A 17,704-nucleotide genomic window follows, 5' to 3' on the forward strand; every position below is an offset into this window, starting at 1 on the left:
CCTGCTTGTCTTCTCGACTGCTACTCTAATCTGAGAAAGAAAACTAATTTTATATCAGCTGCGTGAGTTAAGTGTTCCCAGGTGTAAAATAATGGGGAGGAATTCTTTCACTGTTTCCAGACAGAAGAATGATTCAGTTCCGATGAATCCCTCCGAGACCTTTCTTCAGAGTCACTTGGTTACTGTGTGGAGCTGGAGGGCTTGGCCCCTGGGGCTTTGACAGGGTACAGATTTTACTCAAGCTATGGCAACTTTCTAGCATTCCTAGGAAACGCGGTGATTGCCAAGAAGTGTGACACAGTTACTCATTATGTTTGCAGCAGATGTCGGGACATCTGACACTGGTTAACAGCATCCCTGCGACTGCAGGGGAAAGGCCTTAGGAGGTAACCAAAACAATGATTGTTCCCTGGGTCTGATGGGAAATGGGCTGGGAGTGGAGACCAGAAAGTTCCCAGGATGAACTCTGCTGAGCCATTTGTTCATCCTCTTTGTGTAGTTTTGCAACTATGCTTGCATATTATTTTTGTTTGGATAGCCCACAACGTTGGGGTGGTGCAATGCAGCAAGAAAATGAGCTGACATAACTCTATGTCTGAAATTTCAGTAGTTAAGGAACCTGGTAGGTTTTCACAACCTCTTGTAGACTGAACTGGGTCACTGGCAGAGGTCACAGAGGGGATCTCATTTCTCAGGTGCCAAGAAAATGACGTGTTTATAAACCAGCTGCCAGCCCTCACCCCGACCACATTTGAGTTGGATTGGTTTCTGTGGAGCTCTGAGTGTTTGGTTTCACCATTTCATGAGTGAGTTCATAACTTACTGAGAACTTTGATGTTTTGAAGGCATTTTTCCCTGGTACTGAGTGGGGGAAATCCAAAGTTTCATTTGCCATGCAGTATCCTCTCAACTATTTAGTTGAGCCTTTTAAAGTCCCTTCCAAAGGATTCTCAGGCCTTTTACAGAACTTTAGAACCTTTGAAGTCCAACTTGGCATTTATTGTGACTTCTAAATACTAGATCTTTGCAGACTTGGGAAGACCCAGCTATTGAAACTGGAAACAAAAAAAAATATCTGAGATTTTGTTTGGCAAGCTGAGCTTCATAGAAAGTTTACCAAATCTAACATCTCTTATAATTATTAATTTTATTTCATCAATTTTTCCTGCTGTAAGGTCTTCAATAATATTTTCAAATCTATATACCCAGCTTCAGAATCTGAAAATTTATTTTCACCAATATAGCATAAGTCACAAACTACTTTGGGTACTGAATATTTAAATAGAACTTTGAAATTAGTCCTTTTTACATATATTCTAACACCAAATGGTCTGCTTTTTGAAGATCTGATTGTGTGCTACAATTATTCTGTTGGTAGTAATTGTGTAATAGATGTTGTTAGTTTTTCAAGGACTTAATGTCTATTCTTTCATAGAGTTTAGTGCTGAAATTTGTTTCTTTTCTGTAATTTTAATAGTTATAGGTGGCTCAAATGGAATAAAACTAGTGAACTTCCATGGACCTCACTACTTATGAGGATTTATCTCAGCTCTTTGAATTTAATTCAAAGATTTTATAATAAGGTCAATTTTAGGTGCTAAAATTAGATATCCACAGAGCAGGTAGGTAGTGAGTACACGAGTTCCCTTTTAACCATGTCATAAAGCCTGATTTTTGTGGATTCTTTTAATTAAAACTGGAAATTTAACCAAGTAATAGTAGGAATCTGTAATGATTACATGATCATGTAAACTCTTCTCCTCGTCTTTTTTTTTTTTGTCTCCTTCCTGGGCCATTGCAAATAGCACAGAGAGATATGTTTGCAGGTATGTTCTGAGACATCAATGTTCTAATTAGCTGTAGGAGAATGAATGGAAAACTTTAGGTCTGTTCTTCTGGCTCCTATGGCAAGCACACAAGCTCTGTAGAGCTTTCAAAACCCTCTGGGGTAAAATGCTGCCTTGGAAAATCAAAACAGGAAAATATAGTAAACCATATATTTATAAGGGAGCAGTGTCAGGAACTGGATTGCTAGTCAGAATTTCCTCATAGTCATTGACAGGGTGAAACTTTGCTAGTGTTCTTCACAATGCATATGACAACTTATACACAACATTCCCTCACCTGACATATACTGAAAGATAGAAATTACACAGTTTGAAAACATTCAGCTTTGTTTTGCCTTGATGTTCTAGTTGTATGCTGTTGAAAGCTGCAATGCAAGAACGGTGAGATCAAAGGGAAAAGAGCCTGGTGCCTGTCAGTGGTCCGGCAGGGTTTGTGGCCCAGTGAAGTGCCGTCTGACAGGAGAGGGCTGCCCTCTGCAGGGCTCCGGCCATCCCACGCTGTTCCCTGCAGATCCTTCATGAGCCAACTCCACTGGGAGCAGTGCATGGAAGAGAGCCCAAGGAAACATTTCTGCCCTGGTGGTCATCGTGTCTTTTGGAGCCACCAGGACTTTATCAGTGTTTATGTTATTCAGCATTGCACCCCAGCTCGTGTGACTGAGCCACACTCCATAACTATTTAGAGGGTCGTGATGAGGAGTTGAAGTTTATACTGTGAGCTGTTTCAGTGGAAAATTGAAACTACACATTTGAATTGATCCAGTGGAATTTGTGTTCCAATGCACATGATGTTTTTCCTTTTACATCTGTTTAGTGTGTTCAGAGCCCTGCAGACAGATGTTGTGCAGTGCCTCTCTAGCAGAACACACAAGAATCTCATTTGGGAGTTACACTACGCAGTTCGCAGCACACTGAGTCAGTTATTCCATTTCTCTGTGTTGCAGGTGCTGCTTTGCCACCACTGAAGCTCGTGCACTCATTCTGTGCCATGAAAGCAGACGAAGGTCCATGCAAAGCCATCCACATCCGCTATTTCTTCAACATTAAAAGCCGCAAGTGTGAGGTGTTTGAATATGGTGGATGCCATGGCAACGAGAACAACTTCCTAACGCTGGAGGAATGCCAGGAGAAGTGTGTGGTAACAGGCCAGTACCCATTCTCTTACCCCCCTACCAATTCTTCGTTTGCATCTGTTATTTCTCATTCACAAACCACTTGAATTTGGGAAGCAGAAGATCTCTTCAGTTCCTATTAATACAGAAATATAATTCCCCGAATTATGTTCCCAGGTATTCCCAAGTAGGTTGTAGTCATCTGAATTATTTTACATGGTGTGAGCAGACATTAAGGATTTGGAAGGATAGGTGGGTTTTGTAGTGTACCTGAGGAATAGAGACACCAATGCAAGGAATCTTATTTCCTAGCCCCTGTTTTGGATGAGTTCCAGAGTAAAATTGATTTTGAGGCTGGGCTAAGCTGGTGGGTAGCAAAGATGTTCTCTATTGCTTCCAGAGCGTCTCACCCAGGTTTTTTGGTATTTTAGCAGTTGGTAAGGATAAAAGCTGTTTACAACACTATCCCTTCTCCAGAGTATATTATTTCTGTCTTTGATTCATAACACCCAAGTTTAAAAAAAAGAGTACAAAAGTAAGATAGAATTCGAGTCATTTGTTTTAAAATCTTCCTTACAGACTATTGTATGGGAGCAGATCTCATTTCTGGGCAGAAAATCAAACAAATAAGGAATTCATTACAGATGAATAATCTGTTTCTAGTTATGACTCCACCAAGTTTAAAAAGTACAATCTTTCAAGACAAAAAATTGAAAGTTATTGTTTCCTCAAATAGCATTCACTGTCAGAAAGACCTGGAGTCTAGGATGTGAGTTAGCTCTTTTTTGTTTTACACCAGGCTGGCTTTTGGTGATTTCCAGCTAGTATTTGGTCTGGGGCTTCAGCAGGACCCACAGCATCTTTACCATGCTTGCAGTGCAGTTATTTGCAAGACTGCACCTGCCAGTATCTCATCCAAAACTTGACATTTCCTGTCACAGGAGATTTGAAGTGTTTGTCCTCAATTTCAATTTAAGGGCTAAGAGGGATAAAAGAGAAAAGGCTGTGTTGATAGATGCAGAATTTGGAATGAAGTGTCCAAGAGTCATAATCAGGCGTCATGTGTGAAGATTTAACACATTATTTCTTCAATCTGATATTGCTGTTTTCACAGAATAAGCTGAGTTGGAAGGGACCCAGTGTTACTGTAATTCTAACACGCATGTTGGATCTGGAACAGATCTTCTAGACCAAATCCAGTACTGGCATATATTTGGCAGAACTCTATATTATAAAACTGAAAGTTATTTAAAATGAGAGTTGGCTTAATGTCTACATCTTGGTACTCAGCCCACAAACACTTTCCTGTGTACAGAATAACAGTGATCCACGAGCTCCAAGAGCTGGATCTGCTTGGAGGAAGAGGATAAACAAAGGCTCATGATCTCTGTGTTCTCTGAATGGATAACAGCAGATAAGATGGCTTGGTGTTATGTACAGTGGGCTGCACACTATCAGGCATAAAGCAAAGTAAACTCTTAAATTGATCCCTTTTAATAATTAAGCAAAACCTTGTATAATTTTGTGAATTTGTCTTAAGTCTAACTCCATCTTGTAGTATATAGTTGTATTCATCTTGCGTGTCCAGTATTTATTACTGCAGATCACTATTTAGTGACTGTAGAAATGAGTCTGAAAAGAGAGTAGGAGTGACACAAAAGTGCTTAAATATAAAGGAAAATCTGAAATAATAAATTGCCACTTTGAAGAATGTGAAGACCAATGTTGATAAAAATAAGCACAAGGGCAGCTATCTATGTAGAAATTCAGAAGAAATAATACGTTTGGTTAAAGCTTTTGATTGTCATTACTCAGCACAAATACAAGAATAAATGAGCCAGCATGAGTGAATTACCAGATCAGGACAACTTGTCCACAGTTTGGAATCAGTAAGCCACCAGACAGAACTGACTGGCACTACAAGAGAGTTCAGAGAGCCCAGCTGCAGGCTGGCCACTCTAAGGCTGTCCAAGACAAGTTTCAGATTCAAAATGATAACTTCTGAATCAAGCTTCCTAGAAATCAGCTGCATTTTTTGTTTCTTGTGCCCATACTCACAACTCCAGGGAATGAAAAAGTATTCCTTTCTAGGAGGACTTTGCCTGTAGGCTCCACTGTTCACTGGATATGAGTATAATCACAAATGTCATCACTACCACAGAGATCTTAATTTTCAAGGCAGTGAATATAAATTTTAGGCTACTTAAACTTGCTGCTGTGGGAGAATACCTGCTGATAAATGATCTTGGCCACGATGGCAATTCTATTATTTAGAGTGGATTTACAAAGAAATACACTTCATTTACAAAAAAGAAATCAACTCAGATGTGGATTTGGCTTTTTGACTGAAACCAGAAGCAAAAACACTGTTGACATGGCAGTAAGATTAAAAGATTCTAGGCCTGTATAAACTCACAATAAAATTTTCCTTTTCTCTGCCAGAAGAGTAGAGATCACACGTCAAAATATGATTGCTGATTTTGCCCTGAAGGGGACAGCTGAGTGAAATTAGTGCAATGGCCTGACGTGCATGTCCGTCGTTTAGGTCACGGGTTTAAATGCTGAGGACCAAGCCTCCTACTAATAGGAAAAACTGGAAATCTGTTCAAAGAAGTGCTATGTCACTCTGAAGTGCGTGCCATGTCTTTAATATTTTTTAAAGGGTAACAGCTGCATTGTCCCAGAGGTGGAAGGAAAGATGTGTCATGACAGAATTTCTATCCAATAGATCTGCGTTGAAAATATAACATCAGCAGGTTCCAGAGAAAACTGTAGTAGAATTATGATACAAAAGGGTAGTAAAGTACAAAACAAGAATTATGAAGCAATACAAATAAGGTAACTAAGGCAGAGTCCAGCAGCTGCTGGCCACGTTTCTCTCAGCTGTTGAAATATTGTCAGCCTTTCTCAGACATTGGATAATCTGCACTGCCCTTGGACCCCTTTTCAGTTTTATGATTAGACATACATCTCCTTCAAGGAGAAGGTGGCTTGTTTTCAATCTCTAAAAAGGAATTTGAATTAAGATATGCAGTTTCTTAAGCTGATACAATAAACCCCAGTCTCTTTCATTAAAAATTACATTAATAACTTCTTTGCTGCAGATTGTGCACGGGGAGAACCACGCAAAGTTTTCATCTACACCCCCTTGGATATCTGGAGATGCTTGGCCAAAGGGCCCTAATATCATTAACTGCATAAGGAAAGCTTAACTCCGGCTCTCCACGGCAGAGCAAAGGGAATTGGATGAGATGAGGGAACCTGTCTCCCTCAGTCAGATCCAAAGCTATGAGAAGTACTAGTAGCTACAGGTTGTTAGTCTGCTAATAACTCCTCTTTCAAGGAATAAGATTGCATGATGCAGGAACCTGGATCCAGTAGCAAGAGGAGCAATTTCCCTGTTCAATGCATTATCGGCATAATTTGACTTCAGTACTTCCTATATTGTCAAGTTTCCAATATAGGTCTTTCTATATGAAGGAAATGATGCTTCAGTTCTCCTCAATGAGCTTTTGTGCTGCTTCCCAAATAAAGAGGAAAAGGAAGAGATGCTGTATTCTTGCTTCTTAGTGCTCACTGTCACTGCTAAACACACTGGAATCACAGGTATGACTTAACATGTCTGCTTTTGCTAAATACTTTTATTTTTATTTATCTTGCAGACTTGTCTCCGAAGAGGACATTAGCAAAAATTAAGAAAGGTAATTACATTTACGTTGTAATCTAAGGTACTTCTACCACAATAAGGGATTTATTATCCTCTTTTGTTAGCTCGTAACAATACATAATTTAACTTCTAACAAAAGCAGCAATGTCTGATTAAAGGGAGTTCTTAGTCTGAATCTTCCTCTGTCTTCATCAAAGAATTTGAGGACAGTTGTGGTCACTGAAGATGGTAGCTGCAATGTCTTTTCCACAAAATAAATACATCACAATTCTTTTCTCTTTCTTCAGTAAAAAGAGGGACTCGACAGAGATTCAAGCATGGTATAATTAGCCATGACGGAGAACTCTTACTGTGTATTTTGAGAACAAGCTAAATGCTTTAAACTAAGGCCTTTTTACTTCTAGAAAAATAGGAAAAAATTGCTCTGCAATTTTAGAACTTTTAAAGCATTGTCTGTGGAGGAGCTACCAGAGGTTAGGGCAGATGCCCTAATTGCAAATCAAGCAAGGGAGCAAGTTTCCCATTCCTGAAGGGAGAGACTTCTAACAGAGCTTTAAATTCATAGCCAGTGCTAAAGTATTGGGAGTCCTTTACTGAAACACTGTTGGTCTGTTGACAAAACAGATGTTCCTAACGAGGATATTTCAGTTTGACACTCAGAGAAGAGCTTGTGAAGACTTACTCTACCCTGCCCCTTTGCACATTGGAGACTCACTGGATGGGACCCACTGTGGGCAGCCAGAGCTCCACAAACACAGACTTGAACACACTTTTTCACAAGTCAGCTCCTCTTTTTCTGCTTATTCTCCTTTATCCCTCCTTCCACTCAGGACCTCCTGAATGGGTGTGCATTTAGCAACTCGCAGAAATGCAAATACTTGCACATACATTTTGAAATAGACTACAATCGAATCGCCTAATTTTTCAGAATGGTATTTGGAATATTTTCATATGAGACGATGGTTTTATCTTCGTGTTCTCTACTGTCTTTTCTATTCTTAATGTGTTTAAAAAAGGGTGATTATACTGTGGAAGGTTGATTTTCCACAGATGCTGCGGATTTTGGCACTACTTTCCTTTAAAGGTTGACCCTAGTTCCCTGCTTTTTATGACAAACCAGAACACATCCTGTAAAATTTAGCTCGTGGCTATCATCACCATTATTGCACATGTGCTGTCATTTCCACTAACGTAGTCTTGAATATCGAGTCCTTGGCGAAAGGTGTGGCATGTAGAAGTACAGTACTGGTTTGTGTGGTTAGGATTGTATTGTCTTCATGAACTATCTCTTCAAAAGTGGCTATAAAAGTTAGCTGTGAGTTCAACTAATTTGGACCTAATTTCATTTGCAAGAACCTACAAGAACCATTTTAATGTAAGAATATTCTAAATTAAGGACATCTGTTTTTAATAATCAGTCATAATCCTGTAGCCTACTTTGCGTACCCTTATTTTTATCTGCCTTCCTTTTTCAGTTAATATCTATCTAATAATCTCTTTGTGTTATTTCACAGTATTGTGCAGTGTTTGATGAGAGAATTTTTTTCTGTAGCTTCTGTTGTCTGTGAGCTCCTAGCAGATGGAACAGGGGCTTCTGGTGGAGCCGTGCTGCTCCCTGTCTATGCACCTGTCTCACCTCTGTTTTCAGCTGCAAGCAAAACACATGCCATGCACATATTTCTCATATTTATTGCTCTATGTGAGCTCAGCTTTTTTAATCTGTGCACTTCAATAGGTGCTGCCTTTGCATAGTAAGAAAGGTGAAACTCCTGAACTGTGGATTACACTTACTGGCAGAGAATGGAATTTGTAATGAAGAATCAAAATAAAGCTATTCAGGAATGCTAAAACCAGTTGATTTGGTTGCTTTATTCAAGAATATTTTAGTGATTTAATTTTGCATGTGATCTCTGAAAATTAGTTTTTGCTGTTCATGAAGAATTATAAAAATTGAAAAGCAATATATTACAAATTAATTCTTAGAAAAACACTAGTTATGAGCTATTATAATATTTTATATAAATTCAACATCTGCATCTATTGCCTTTAATAATAATCTTGTTCTAGCAATGAATTTCAATATATACCTATCTAAAATAGCTGTAATAGGATTAATTTCTTTGCAAGCTGACAATCTACTTCTAAAATGTTAGGAACTTCAAAATAATTGTTCTATATCCATTTTTTTAAATGACAGCCTGCTCCACACTGTTTTAATCTCAATATTTTGTGATTTTTCACAGCTAAGCCAGGCCTTTATATGTTACACCTGATATAGGATTTTCCTATATAATGGTTAAATAGACTTTTCTTGGCAAGTCAGCTCAGACAAGAATCATATTTCAAAATATCTATTAGCAAAAACCTGATAATTCCTCCACTTATATTTCATTATTGTTACCATGATTTTAAGCATATTATTTGAAGAAAAAACTGAATGTGGTAAGGAGTTGACTTTTGGGGATTGTCATATGGCTCTGTGTTTTTCTTCCCTGCCAGAGGATGTGATATTCAGTCAAATTATGCAATATTCATCTGTTAACTTTTCCTTGGTTGATATTGTACTTAGTGATTGCAAACTCGGAACTGGGACTGAAATATTGTAGAACAGCTGCTCTGTCTCCCTGTTTCCAGTATCCTTTTAAAAGGATAAACTGAACTGCTACACTTTTTTTCTGTTCTATTTTAAAACTCCTTCCTTTTTATTTCTGTTTGAACATTGCTTGGTGTATAATGCACATTAACATTGACTGAAATATAAATAGCAAGGATGTGTACTTAGGTGCAAGTGATCCAGCTGAGGTTCAGGTCTTCTTTTAAATCAGAATAAAAACTAATTTTAAACATAGAGCATCAATGTTTTGGAACTTAAGAGGACTCATTAGTTGACATTTTTCAAGATGTAATTTAGTGGCTACTTGAACAGAGCAATAAATACTCCTATAAGGTTCCAGTGTAATAGTGCAGTGTTAAATATAGAACAAATGCAGCACAATAAAGCAGCAGTTATTTTATAGTTGGCCTTTAGCCCAAAGTCACAGGTTTATTTTGTAAACTTCCTCCAGTTCTGTTGTTGCCTTGGGATGCATTTTGGGTTTTTTTCTTCATGCACCCTTCATCATTTAGCATTGTTTCTAGGAAAGCCTGACTTCTGCTTCCATGCCCAAGAGCCGGGGGTCTGCCGAGGTTATTTTACCAGGTACTTCTACAACAAAGACACAAAACTGTGTGAAGCATTTAAGTATGGTGGGTGCCTAGGAAACCAGAACAACTTCAGGAGTTTGGAGGAGTGCCAGACTACCTGCCAAGACAACTGTAAGTTGATGTTTTTAACCACTCTTAGTCCTACTCTTATATAAAAAATGGTGTGTTTTGAAGGTGTTTTGCATGGAAAAAAAGGCAATTTAGGCTGTCCTGAGGTGGCAATAATTGACATATAAAATTTACAATAACTATGCATATTTAAATAAATATAAAGTATGAGGTAAAATTTTGGTTGGTACTATTAAAGGAGTATTACAGGACTCCTACATTTTTGACTTTTCTCATGACAGTGAACCTAAAATCTGCCATCTGTTTGGCTTTATAATACCATAAAACACCAGTGTATTTTTTTAACCCATAGGTCTGCATATACTCCTTTCAAACCAAGCCTGGTAATGACAAGAGGTGCCTATAGAGGAATTTTTAACTTACTGTGTATTGCTAGTTCCCCACCAAAGATTTATGGACCCACCTCTGTGTCCCTTGGGAATGATGTGGCTGTGAGCTTAGGCTGCAAAGGCCATTCAGACTGACCACAGACCAGCCATTTGCTTCTTTGTCCTGCTCCTTCCAATGAACTGTTCTACATCAGGGTACAGTAACCTTCAGAACTACTCTCCCTTCACCAAGTGCTTCATTTTATTCATAAGGCAAATACATTTTCCAATCAAGAGCCTCCAGACCTTTTTATCTTGCTTGTCTCTAGCGGGCCTTTTTCCAGCACTGTTTCATAAGCTGTCACTTTGGCAAGGGGAACTTGAACTTATTCACACTTAAAGGAGAAAAGACCCACTACGCTTCTTTTTAAAGATCTTTTTAAAAAACTTTAAATATTGAGCCATGTGCATTTTCCCTACTTTTGCTGAAGCATTTCTTCCTGGGCTGAAAGTGATTCCACTTTTACCTTCTGGACTAAAAGCTGCAGAGTATTCTTTTTCATGACTTTATTCTAAAATAACATCTTCATGTAAATTTGCATGAATACCCAAGAAGAGAGTGTTAGGGGATTGTTGCCATCGTCTAAATAGATCAAAGTTTTCAATTTTGAGATACTGAATCATTGATACCAATTTTTGTTTGGTTTTTTTTTTTAACAGTTTTCACCTCCCTTCTTTTTGTGTTTTGCCTTTTTTTTTAATATAGCAAATTTATTGCCAACTGTCACAGCAGAAGAGCATCCCAACACTGTGAACAGCAGTTCCCCAGCAGAGGAGCATCCCAACACCATGAACAGCAGTTCCCCAGCAGAGGAGCATCCCAACACTGTGAACAGCAGTTCCCCAGCAGAGGAGCATCCCAACACTGTGAACAGCAGTTCTCCTGCAGAAGAACCCAGCCAGTCTCCTGGGATTTTTGGTAAGAATTTGCTTTTGCTGTTTAACATCAACCTTTTGATGCTCCTTGGTTTGTCCACTGATTTTTCCCATTTATTTGAAGACATGTATGTCACTGGAAATACCTGAGCACAGGGGAGTCATTACCATTAAAAGTAGCTTCAGAGCTGCTTTCTTGCCAGCAATACATATTTTGAAAAAGGCTTACAATTGCAAAGGTTAGGATGTCTGCTGGTAGTACAAAAATAACCTTAACAAGCTGTGTACGATCTAAATTTTACATCAGTAAAATTAAGGAAGAAAAGGGAACCCATTGCAAAGTTATTTTTGCAGCCTGAGAAACGTTGCTTGGCAACTGGCTCCAGTAGTGGATTTGAGCAGGGCCAACAGGTACCAATCACAGCTGAGTTTCAGAGCTTGGATGTGTCTATATACCCCATGGTAGACTGCTTCATACCTAATCTCTCTATTTTTCTTTTAGTTAATTTGCTGCCAGCTGCTCCAAAAGAGAAGTCCAACACCTTGAACAGTAGTTCCCCAAAGGAGGACCCCAACCAGTTCCCCATTTTTTTTGGTAAGGATTAACTTTTGCAGTTCTTATCTCTCAGACTTTTATATGGATTGCTTTTCCATTTCAACCCATTTTCTGACATACTTGAAACCAAAGAATGGGCTTTCAACTTTGCCAAAGGATCTGATAAGCAAAGAAAGTCAAAGCAAAAGAATATGTCACAACTAACAGAACTTTCATAAACATCAGGAAGTGGAAGAACTGACCTCTCTCTTTAAAAAGTGTGCACTTCCTAAAGGCTTGATTAACACAAAGAGCAAAAGCAGTGATGCATTTTTCTTTCAGTCAAAATTGGTATTTTTGTGAGTATCTAATAGGCAAGTGATTTAAATTCCTTCTACCCATTAAAAAAGAACATTTGGGTTTCAGAATATAGAATAGTATAATATATTTAATACCATAATGTTTCTATTTTCACTGTGACCATATTAAACTCAGTTCTGGGTTGAGTATAATCACACTGAGTGTTTAATTTAATTAAATTTAATTAAAGTTCTGGGTTGAGTATAATCACACTGAGAATTAATTTAAAATGTTGCTCCAAGGTATTTTTGCATTACGTATTTTAATGCAGATGGGACTCTGGACCTTTACTGAGGTTTTAACAGAATCAGCAGCTGGACACTGTCCACTGTAGATGGCTGGTGCTTGCTCACATTGTACAGGGTGATTGAATTTGAGGCATGTCATTTTTATGATCCACAGTTGTGCAAGAGGAAGAAACAAACAGTTGGAAAGAGCCTGAGCATTCTCATCAAGTATTTATGTTGGTTTTTTGCATTTGCACTTGCTTGTGCTTTTGAGGACTGAATGGTGATGTAGAGACTCGCTAAGGTTTTTGCATTTTATATGTTCTGTAAGATAACAGGTGTGGGTGGCATTCCTGTGCCCTTTGCTTAGAATGGAGTGTCTAATAAAACATGAATGTGTGTTGTATTCTATTTTTTACCTGCACTGTAATCCACACGCACTGCTGGTTTTCTATACAATTTTGTTGTTTGTTTACCACATGCAAAGCATCAATGCACTCTGTATTTATATGAATGAATATAAAGCAGTAAAGCTTTTGGCAACCTATTTTACTGAAAACTGTTTGAATTATATCAGGTCTGGTAATAAGTCTAGGGGCATTAAGGGCATGCACATTCCCTGAAGGTTTTTAGTCATAGTATGAATGCCTGAATCCTCCAAACAGCTAACTTATACCAGGAAAGGAGCATGATTCACTATGTTTTCTCAGAGGAAGTGGAAGGGGTTTTGATTGTGTCAGCAGTGGGGAATTTTCCTGCACAGCAGTGAGAGGTGAGGGTAAGAGAAAGAGAATTGAAGACTAATGGAACAAAGAGTCAGTGCAGCAGAATGGGTTGGACAAGAAGCACAGCTGTAGAAGTACCAGTGAACTTCAGCAGAAAGTCTGAAGACCCAACAGGTTCTTCCTTCTTGCAGGACCTTTTCCCTGCACTTGTCTGCCTTGTGCAGCCTCCTGCTCCTGTTCCTCAGCTTGTACCCCTCATGTGCTGGAATGGGCTAAGTCATGTGCTTATGTGCAACCCCACTAGAGAGGAAGGCAGCGGTATGGCCAAAGCTGGCGGCTGATTTCCCCACAGAGACAGCTGATTTTCTCCACAGCAATGTCTCCATGGCTGCTGTTTCTAGAGGTACAGCTCTACAGTGAAGTTCCAAGGTAGAGACATGTCACACAAACGTGCAGGGTAACTGTCTCTCGCCTTCTGTGAGGGACAAGAATTTGACTTCACATATGAGGTGAGGATCAGGGCGAACTGTTTGGGATGGAGTGGTTGATGTCCATCTCCTCAAGCACAGGCAAGTATCTGATCTGCCATTGTAATATCTATTTTGTATGTATATTGGCCTGGCTATATATATTTTTCAAAGACTATCTAAAAAATTGAATATCATTTAGTTAATTTACATTAAAACATGAAAACAATTACAAGGAGTTGTCTCTTACAGAATACCTCACCTCACAATTGACATGCTATTTCATATTGATTTTAAGGAAAAAAAAAGTGGTTTTGGTATGTTTAAATATAACAATATCAGGTTATTAGATTTACAACATAGTTCTTGATCTTCAGAAGATTAAACTGTTCTATGACCAATTAAAGCAAACCATGGATACAGACATGAAGTTTGTAGCACTCTCAGAAATTAACTTTCTGCAGAGATTGAGGATTGTTCTGGTCTCACTCTGGTGAAACACCTATAATAACTTTTATTCTGTGCAAACTAAGAAAAAGTGAGGCTAAGAATCAAAGCTTTCATTTTATGTGATCTATGGTAGAGAATTGCAAGTGCTATACCCACGTTAGATTTGTGAGACTTAAGTAGGAGAAAGGATCAGAAGTCAATTTTCAGCTCTGCAAATTTGGAATAGCACACAAATGCAGGTCCTGTCAGTACAGAGTCAGGGTCATCTTTTGCTGATATAAATGGGCAAATTCTATTTGCTTCAGTGCATCTGCACCAATTTATGGACACCTATGGAGTACTGTCAAGTGCAGATGACTCATTATTTTTGTAATAGCCTGTCCACTTGAAGATTCTTTGATTTTTGCTTTGCTACAACCAGAAATGAGGAGCTTAAGTCTGCATGTATCAAAAATCTGTCAATAAACCTGAAGCTTCATGCACATCACACACTCATGTATAGCGAGAAATAGTGCTCACTGCATTCCCTTTCCTCCCAAGATAATTTAAAACTTGTTTTATAGTGTGATTAATTAGCAGTCCATTGTCACACAACCCCTGCAAAGCCTGAGGGATAAGGATTATTATTGCAATGCAGAGCTGGGGTTATTTCAGATAACTGTGAATCTGTATCTGGATGTGCATTTTTCACAGATTCTGAAGTTATGATCATACCTCGGGGGGGATGGGATTCAAGAAAGGGTTGCATTATAGGAATTGAACCTTAAACCATACAATGTGTACCTCTTGTTTTATGTGGTTTTGTGGCTTCTGGGACTTTTCCTTCTTTCATTTCCTTTTTTTTCTTCATAGAAAAAGCAAGAGAGAAAACTTTTCAACAACTCTCAGAAAAATGGGGTTGTAAAATGGAAACATTTGGGAGAGAAACTCAAGAATAGGAATAGTAGCTCAACTTTCTGTTTCCATCCCATCTATAAATGCAGCCCTAGGAACTGAAGCTGAACAGAGACAATTCACCTGCTGTGATGTTCTAGTGACATTATTTACACATTGCCTCACATGTTTCAGATTGTCCTGTCAATAGACATGCAGGGCATGACACAGGGAATATTTTATGCTCACCTGAAGTCAGGTCTTTTAGTGATCAGTGCTTTCAAATAAATTTGTAGTTTTTATGATCTTCAGCAGAGAGGAAATGATAAGTTATTTAGGTTTTATTTTAAAATACTGTTTTGTTGGGAAAAAAATGGCTCTAGGTGGCAAAATTAAAAGGTTTTCTTCATGGGCTGGTTGCTTCTGTGAGTGAAGAACATGGAGATATTTTGAAGATAAACAAGGAACAGTGTTTTGTATTTGGGGCATTTTCTAACAATGATATAGGCAAGGAATAACGTAATTTTTTGGGAAGGATACAAGAGGGATTCTGAACGGCACCTGGCTTACCCTCTGGTGCACTGCACAGACACAGGCAGTCCTGGTTTACCTCATCGCTGGCTCCATGGTTCCCCCAACTCTTGCAGTCATTGTGAGAACTCCTTCATGAGGGGACTGTGGGCTGACTGGAGAATTCTACAGGAGAGATAAGTAATTTGCATCACAAAGTGTATATTTGAATTCTCTGATATAAGTAACAATCCTGTGCTCTTTGGCCCTTTCCTCACTGGCAAGCCTTTCTGCTGTTCTTCATAGGTTCAGAAATTAGCAGACTAGAACAGGTAAGATATGCTGAACATATGCTTTGAAAACTTACATCCTCTTCAGCTAGAGAGTGATGAAATTAGTTCCAGGCTCAAGATTTCTCAGAGCAATACCAAAAGCATTGCCTTAGTTAATTTAATTACCATCTTCATTATAAAAAAAACCCCAGTAGGTTTAGTATAGATTTTATCACATTGTGGACTTCTGCTCTGGACCAGAGTGAAACTGGGTCTTCCAATAATACCACAATTAGGAAAAGAAGTTAAGAGGTTCTCATTTTATAACTTGAAACTAACTTAGTCTGTCTCAAAAAAGCAACTCATTACTCAGTTTTTGAATTTCAGGATTTTTTAAATAGTATGATGTTGCTAATACACCATTCTGTTTCTTTCCCAGCACTATTTCATACTTTTTCACCACACCAGTTCAGCTATTATACATTTCAGATGAACCTTTTTTTAGCAGCTGTACCATGTGTAAGACACCCAAGATGTAGCACACACTTTTTGGATATTTTGTCAGTCTCCTGAATAGCCCAGGATAATGCATAACTTCTTGCTTTCAGCAACTTATCTGCTTCCCACTTTTGTGACCACTTCAGCTTTGCCCAAATGATTTCCTCAAATTTTTACTTTGTTTTTCCACTGAACCCCTGGTGTGTGGCTTTGTATCTTCAAGAGTTCCATCTGACTGGCTTCACATTTGCATTTGTGCACCCAGCTCCTTCAGTTCTGCTCCTGCCTGAGGAAAAATGGGGCTCTTTTGGTCCCACATGACTGATGATATTATGGCTCCCATTTGGCTTCTTGCAGCCTGTGCAGCAATTTTATCAGTTCCCTTTTTGTATACTAGTCACTTTGGGGTGATAGATGATGGAGTTCTTCCAGGTCTGGGAATCCTGGCGTGGATTTGCTTCTTGAACTGGTTCCAGTGCTCAGATCCTTTGGCTACTTCAGGTACATTCTCCTGTGTTTCAGTTCACTCTTGCAGCGATCCTGAAGGAACAAACCTGTCCTTGGAACGGTAAAATCCTGCCAGCAGCACTGACACACCAGCATCTCCATTAATTTGTGCACTCATTCTTCACACTCAGTACTTTTTTATTCTGCAAGTTACAAGCTATTGTTTTATAACTGCTCAATGGCTGCTGACAGACCCTTTACTTAGTTTTCTGTAGTCATTCAACAAACTCAGCACTGAGGTATTGAATCCTACTTGGAAATGCTGGGTACTTTCACCTTCACCTTGATCCCAGAATGTCTAGCAGAGATTTGCTCCATTAATTATTAGAAATATTTACTGTATTTTTAAAGCTGTCCATGTTTAATTTATTTTACCTTTCTACAAATGCTTCACTTGAAATGCCTCAAAGTGAATTTGTGTGCTCTCTCCTGTGGCAGAAATGGCAATTTTATCACTAACAACACAGGTAAAGGTATAGCTTTCAGGTAAGCTTTTGCTGGCAATCCAAAGACAGAATCACTTTTTACCGTGGTTTTTGTTGTTGCTGTTTTTTTGGTTTTTGTAATCATAAAAAGATGCTATGTCAAATACCTTGGATTTTCAGGAGAGTAGAATTAAATTTGCCAGCAAAAATGTCAAATAATATTGACATAAAACTGAAAACGCTGCAGTGTTTTCTCACCTTGTTTTTCTTGGTATTGCCAGGACCTTCTATCCCTTCTTTGTGCATGACCCCTATGGACAGAGGACTTTGCAGAGCCAAGGAGTTGAGATTTTTCTACAATTACTCGACTGGAAGGTGTCGCCCATTCAGCTACAGCGGTTGTGGTGGGAATGAGAATAATTTCATCTCCAGAAAGTCGTGTTTGAGGATCTGCAAGAAAGGTATGGGAAGTGATACTGCCCCCGGCTATCACGAAGAGGTAAATATTGTGCAGGTCAAAACATTGTCTTGCCACTTCTGGTAGTAAGGATTGGCCTGATCAAATGTAATAGTTGCAAGTCTCAGAAAAGTGAAAATGGAAATCAGGAGAGATACAGAGCTAGAGAGAGAAGGAGGGACAGTAAGTGCAGTG

At 38.7% G+C, this 17,704-nt stretch overlaps 1 protein-coding gene across 6 annotated transcripts in view; it reads left to right on the plus strand.

Moving 5' to 3' along the window:
- Positions 1–17,704, plus strand: part of TFPI (tissue factor pathway inhibitor) — a 33,016-nt gene that overhangs the window by 14,841 nt on the left and 471 nt on the right. Inside the window, exons 3-8 of one of the 6 annotated variants that reach the window (XM_063399931.1) lie at positions 2,792–2,992; positions 6,622–6,660; positions 9,753–9,941; positions 11,058–11,246; positions 11,706–11,798; positions 17,334–17,513. In XM_063399931.1, the coding sequence (XP_063256001.1) occupies positions 2,792–2,992; positions 6,622–6,660; positions 9,753–9,941; positions 11,058–11,246; positions 11,706–11,798; positions 17,334–17,513 (891 nt within the window). Of the gene's footprint in view, positions 1–2,791; positions 2,993–6,621; positions 6,661–9,752; positions 9,942–11,033; positions 11,247–11,705; positions 11,799–12,500; positions 12,873–17,333; positions 17,552–17,704 lie in introns of those variants that run through there. The other 5 variants (XM_063399933.1, XM_063399932.1, XM_063399934.1 and 2 more) reach the window with 5 other exon arrangements.

The sequence above is a fragment of the Prinia subflava genome, chromosome 6 (genome assembly GCF_021018805.1).
Source record: "Prinia subflava isolate CZ2003 ecotype Zambia chromosome 6, Cam_Psub_1.2, whole genome shotgun sequence".
Lineage (NCBI taxonomy): Eukaryota > Metazoa > Chordata > Aves > Passeriformes > Cisticolidae > Prinia > Prinia subflava.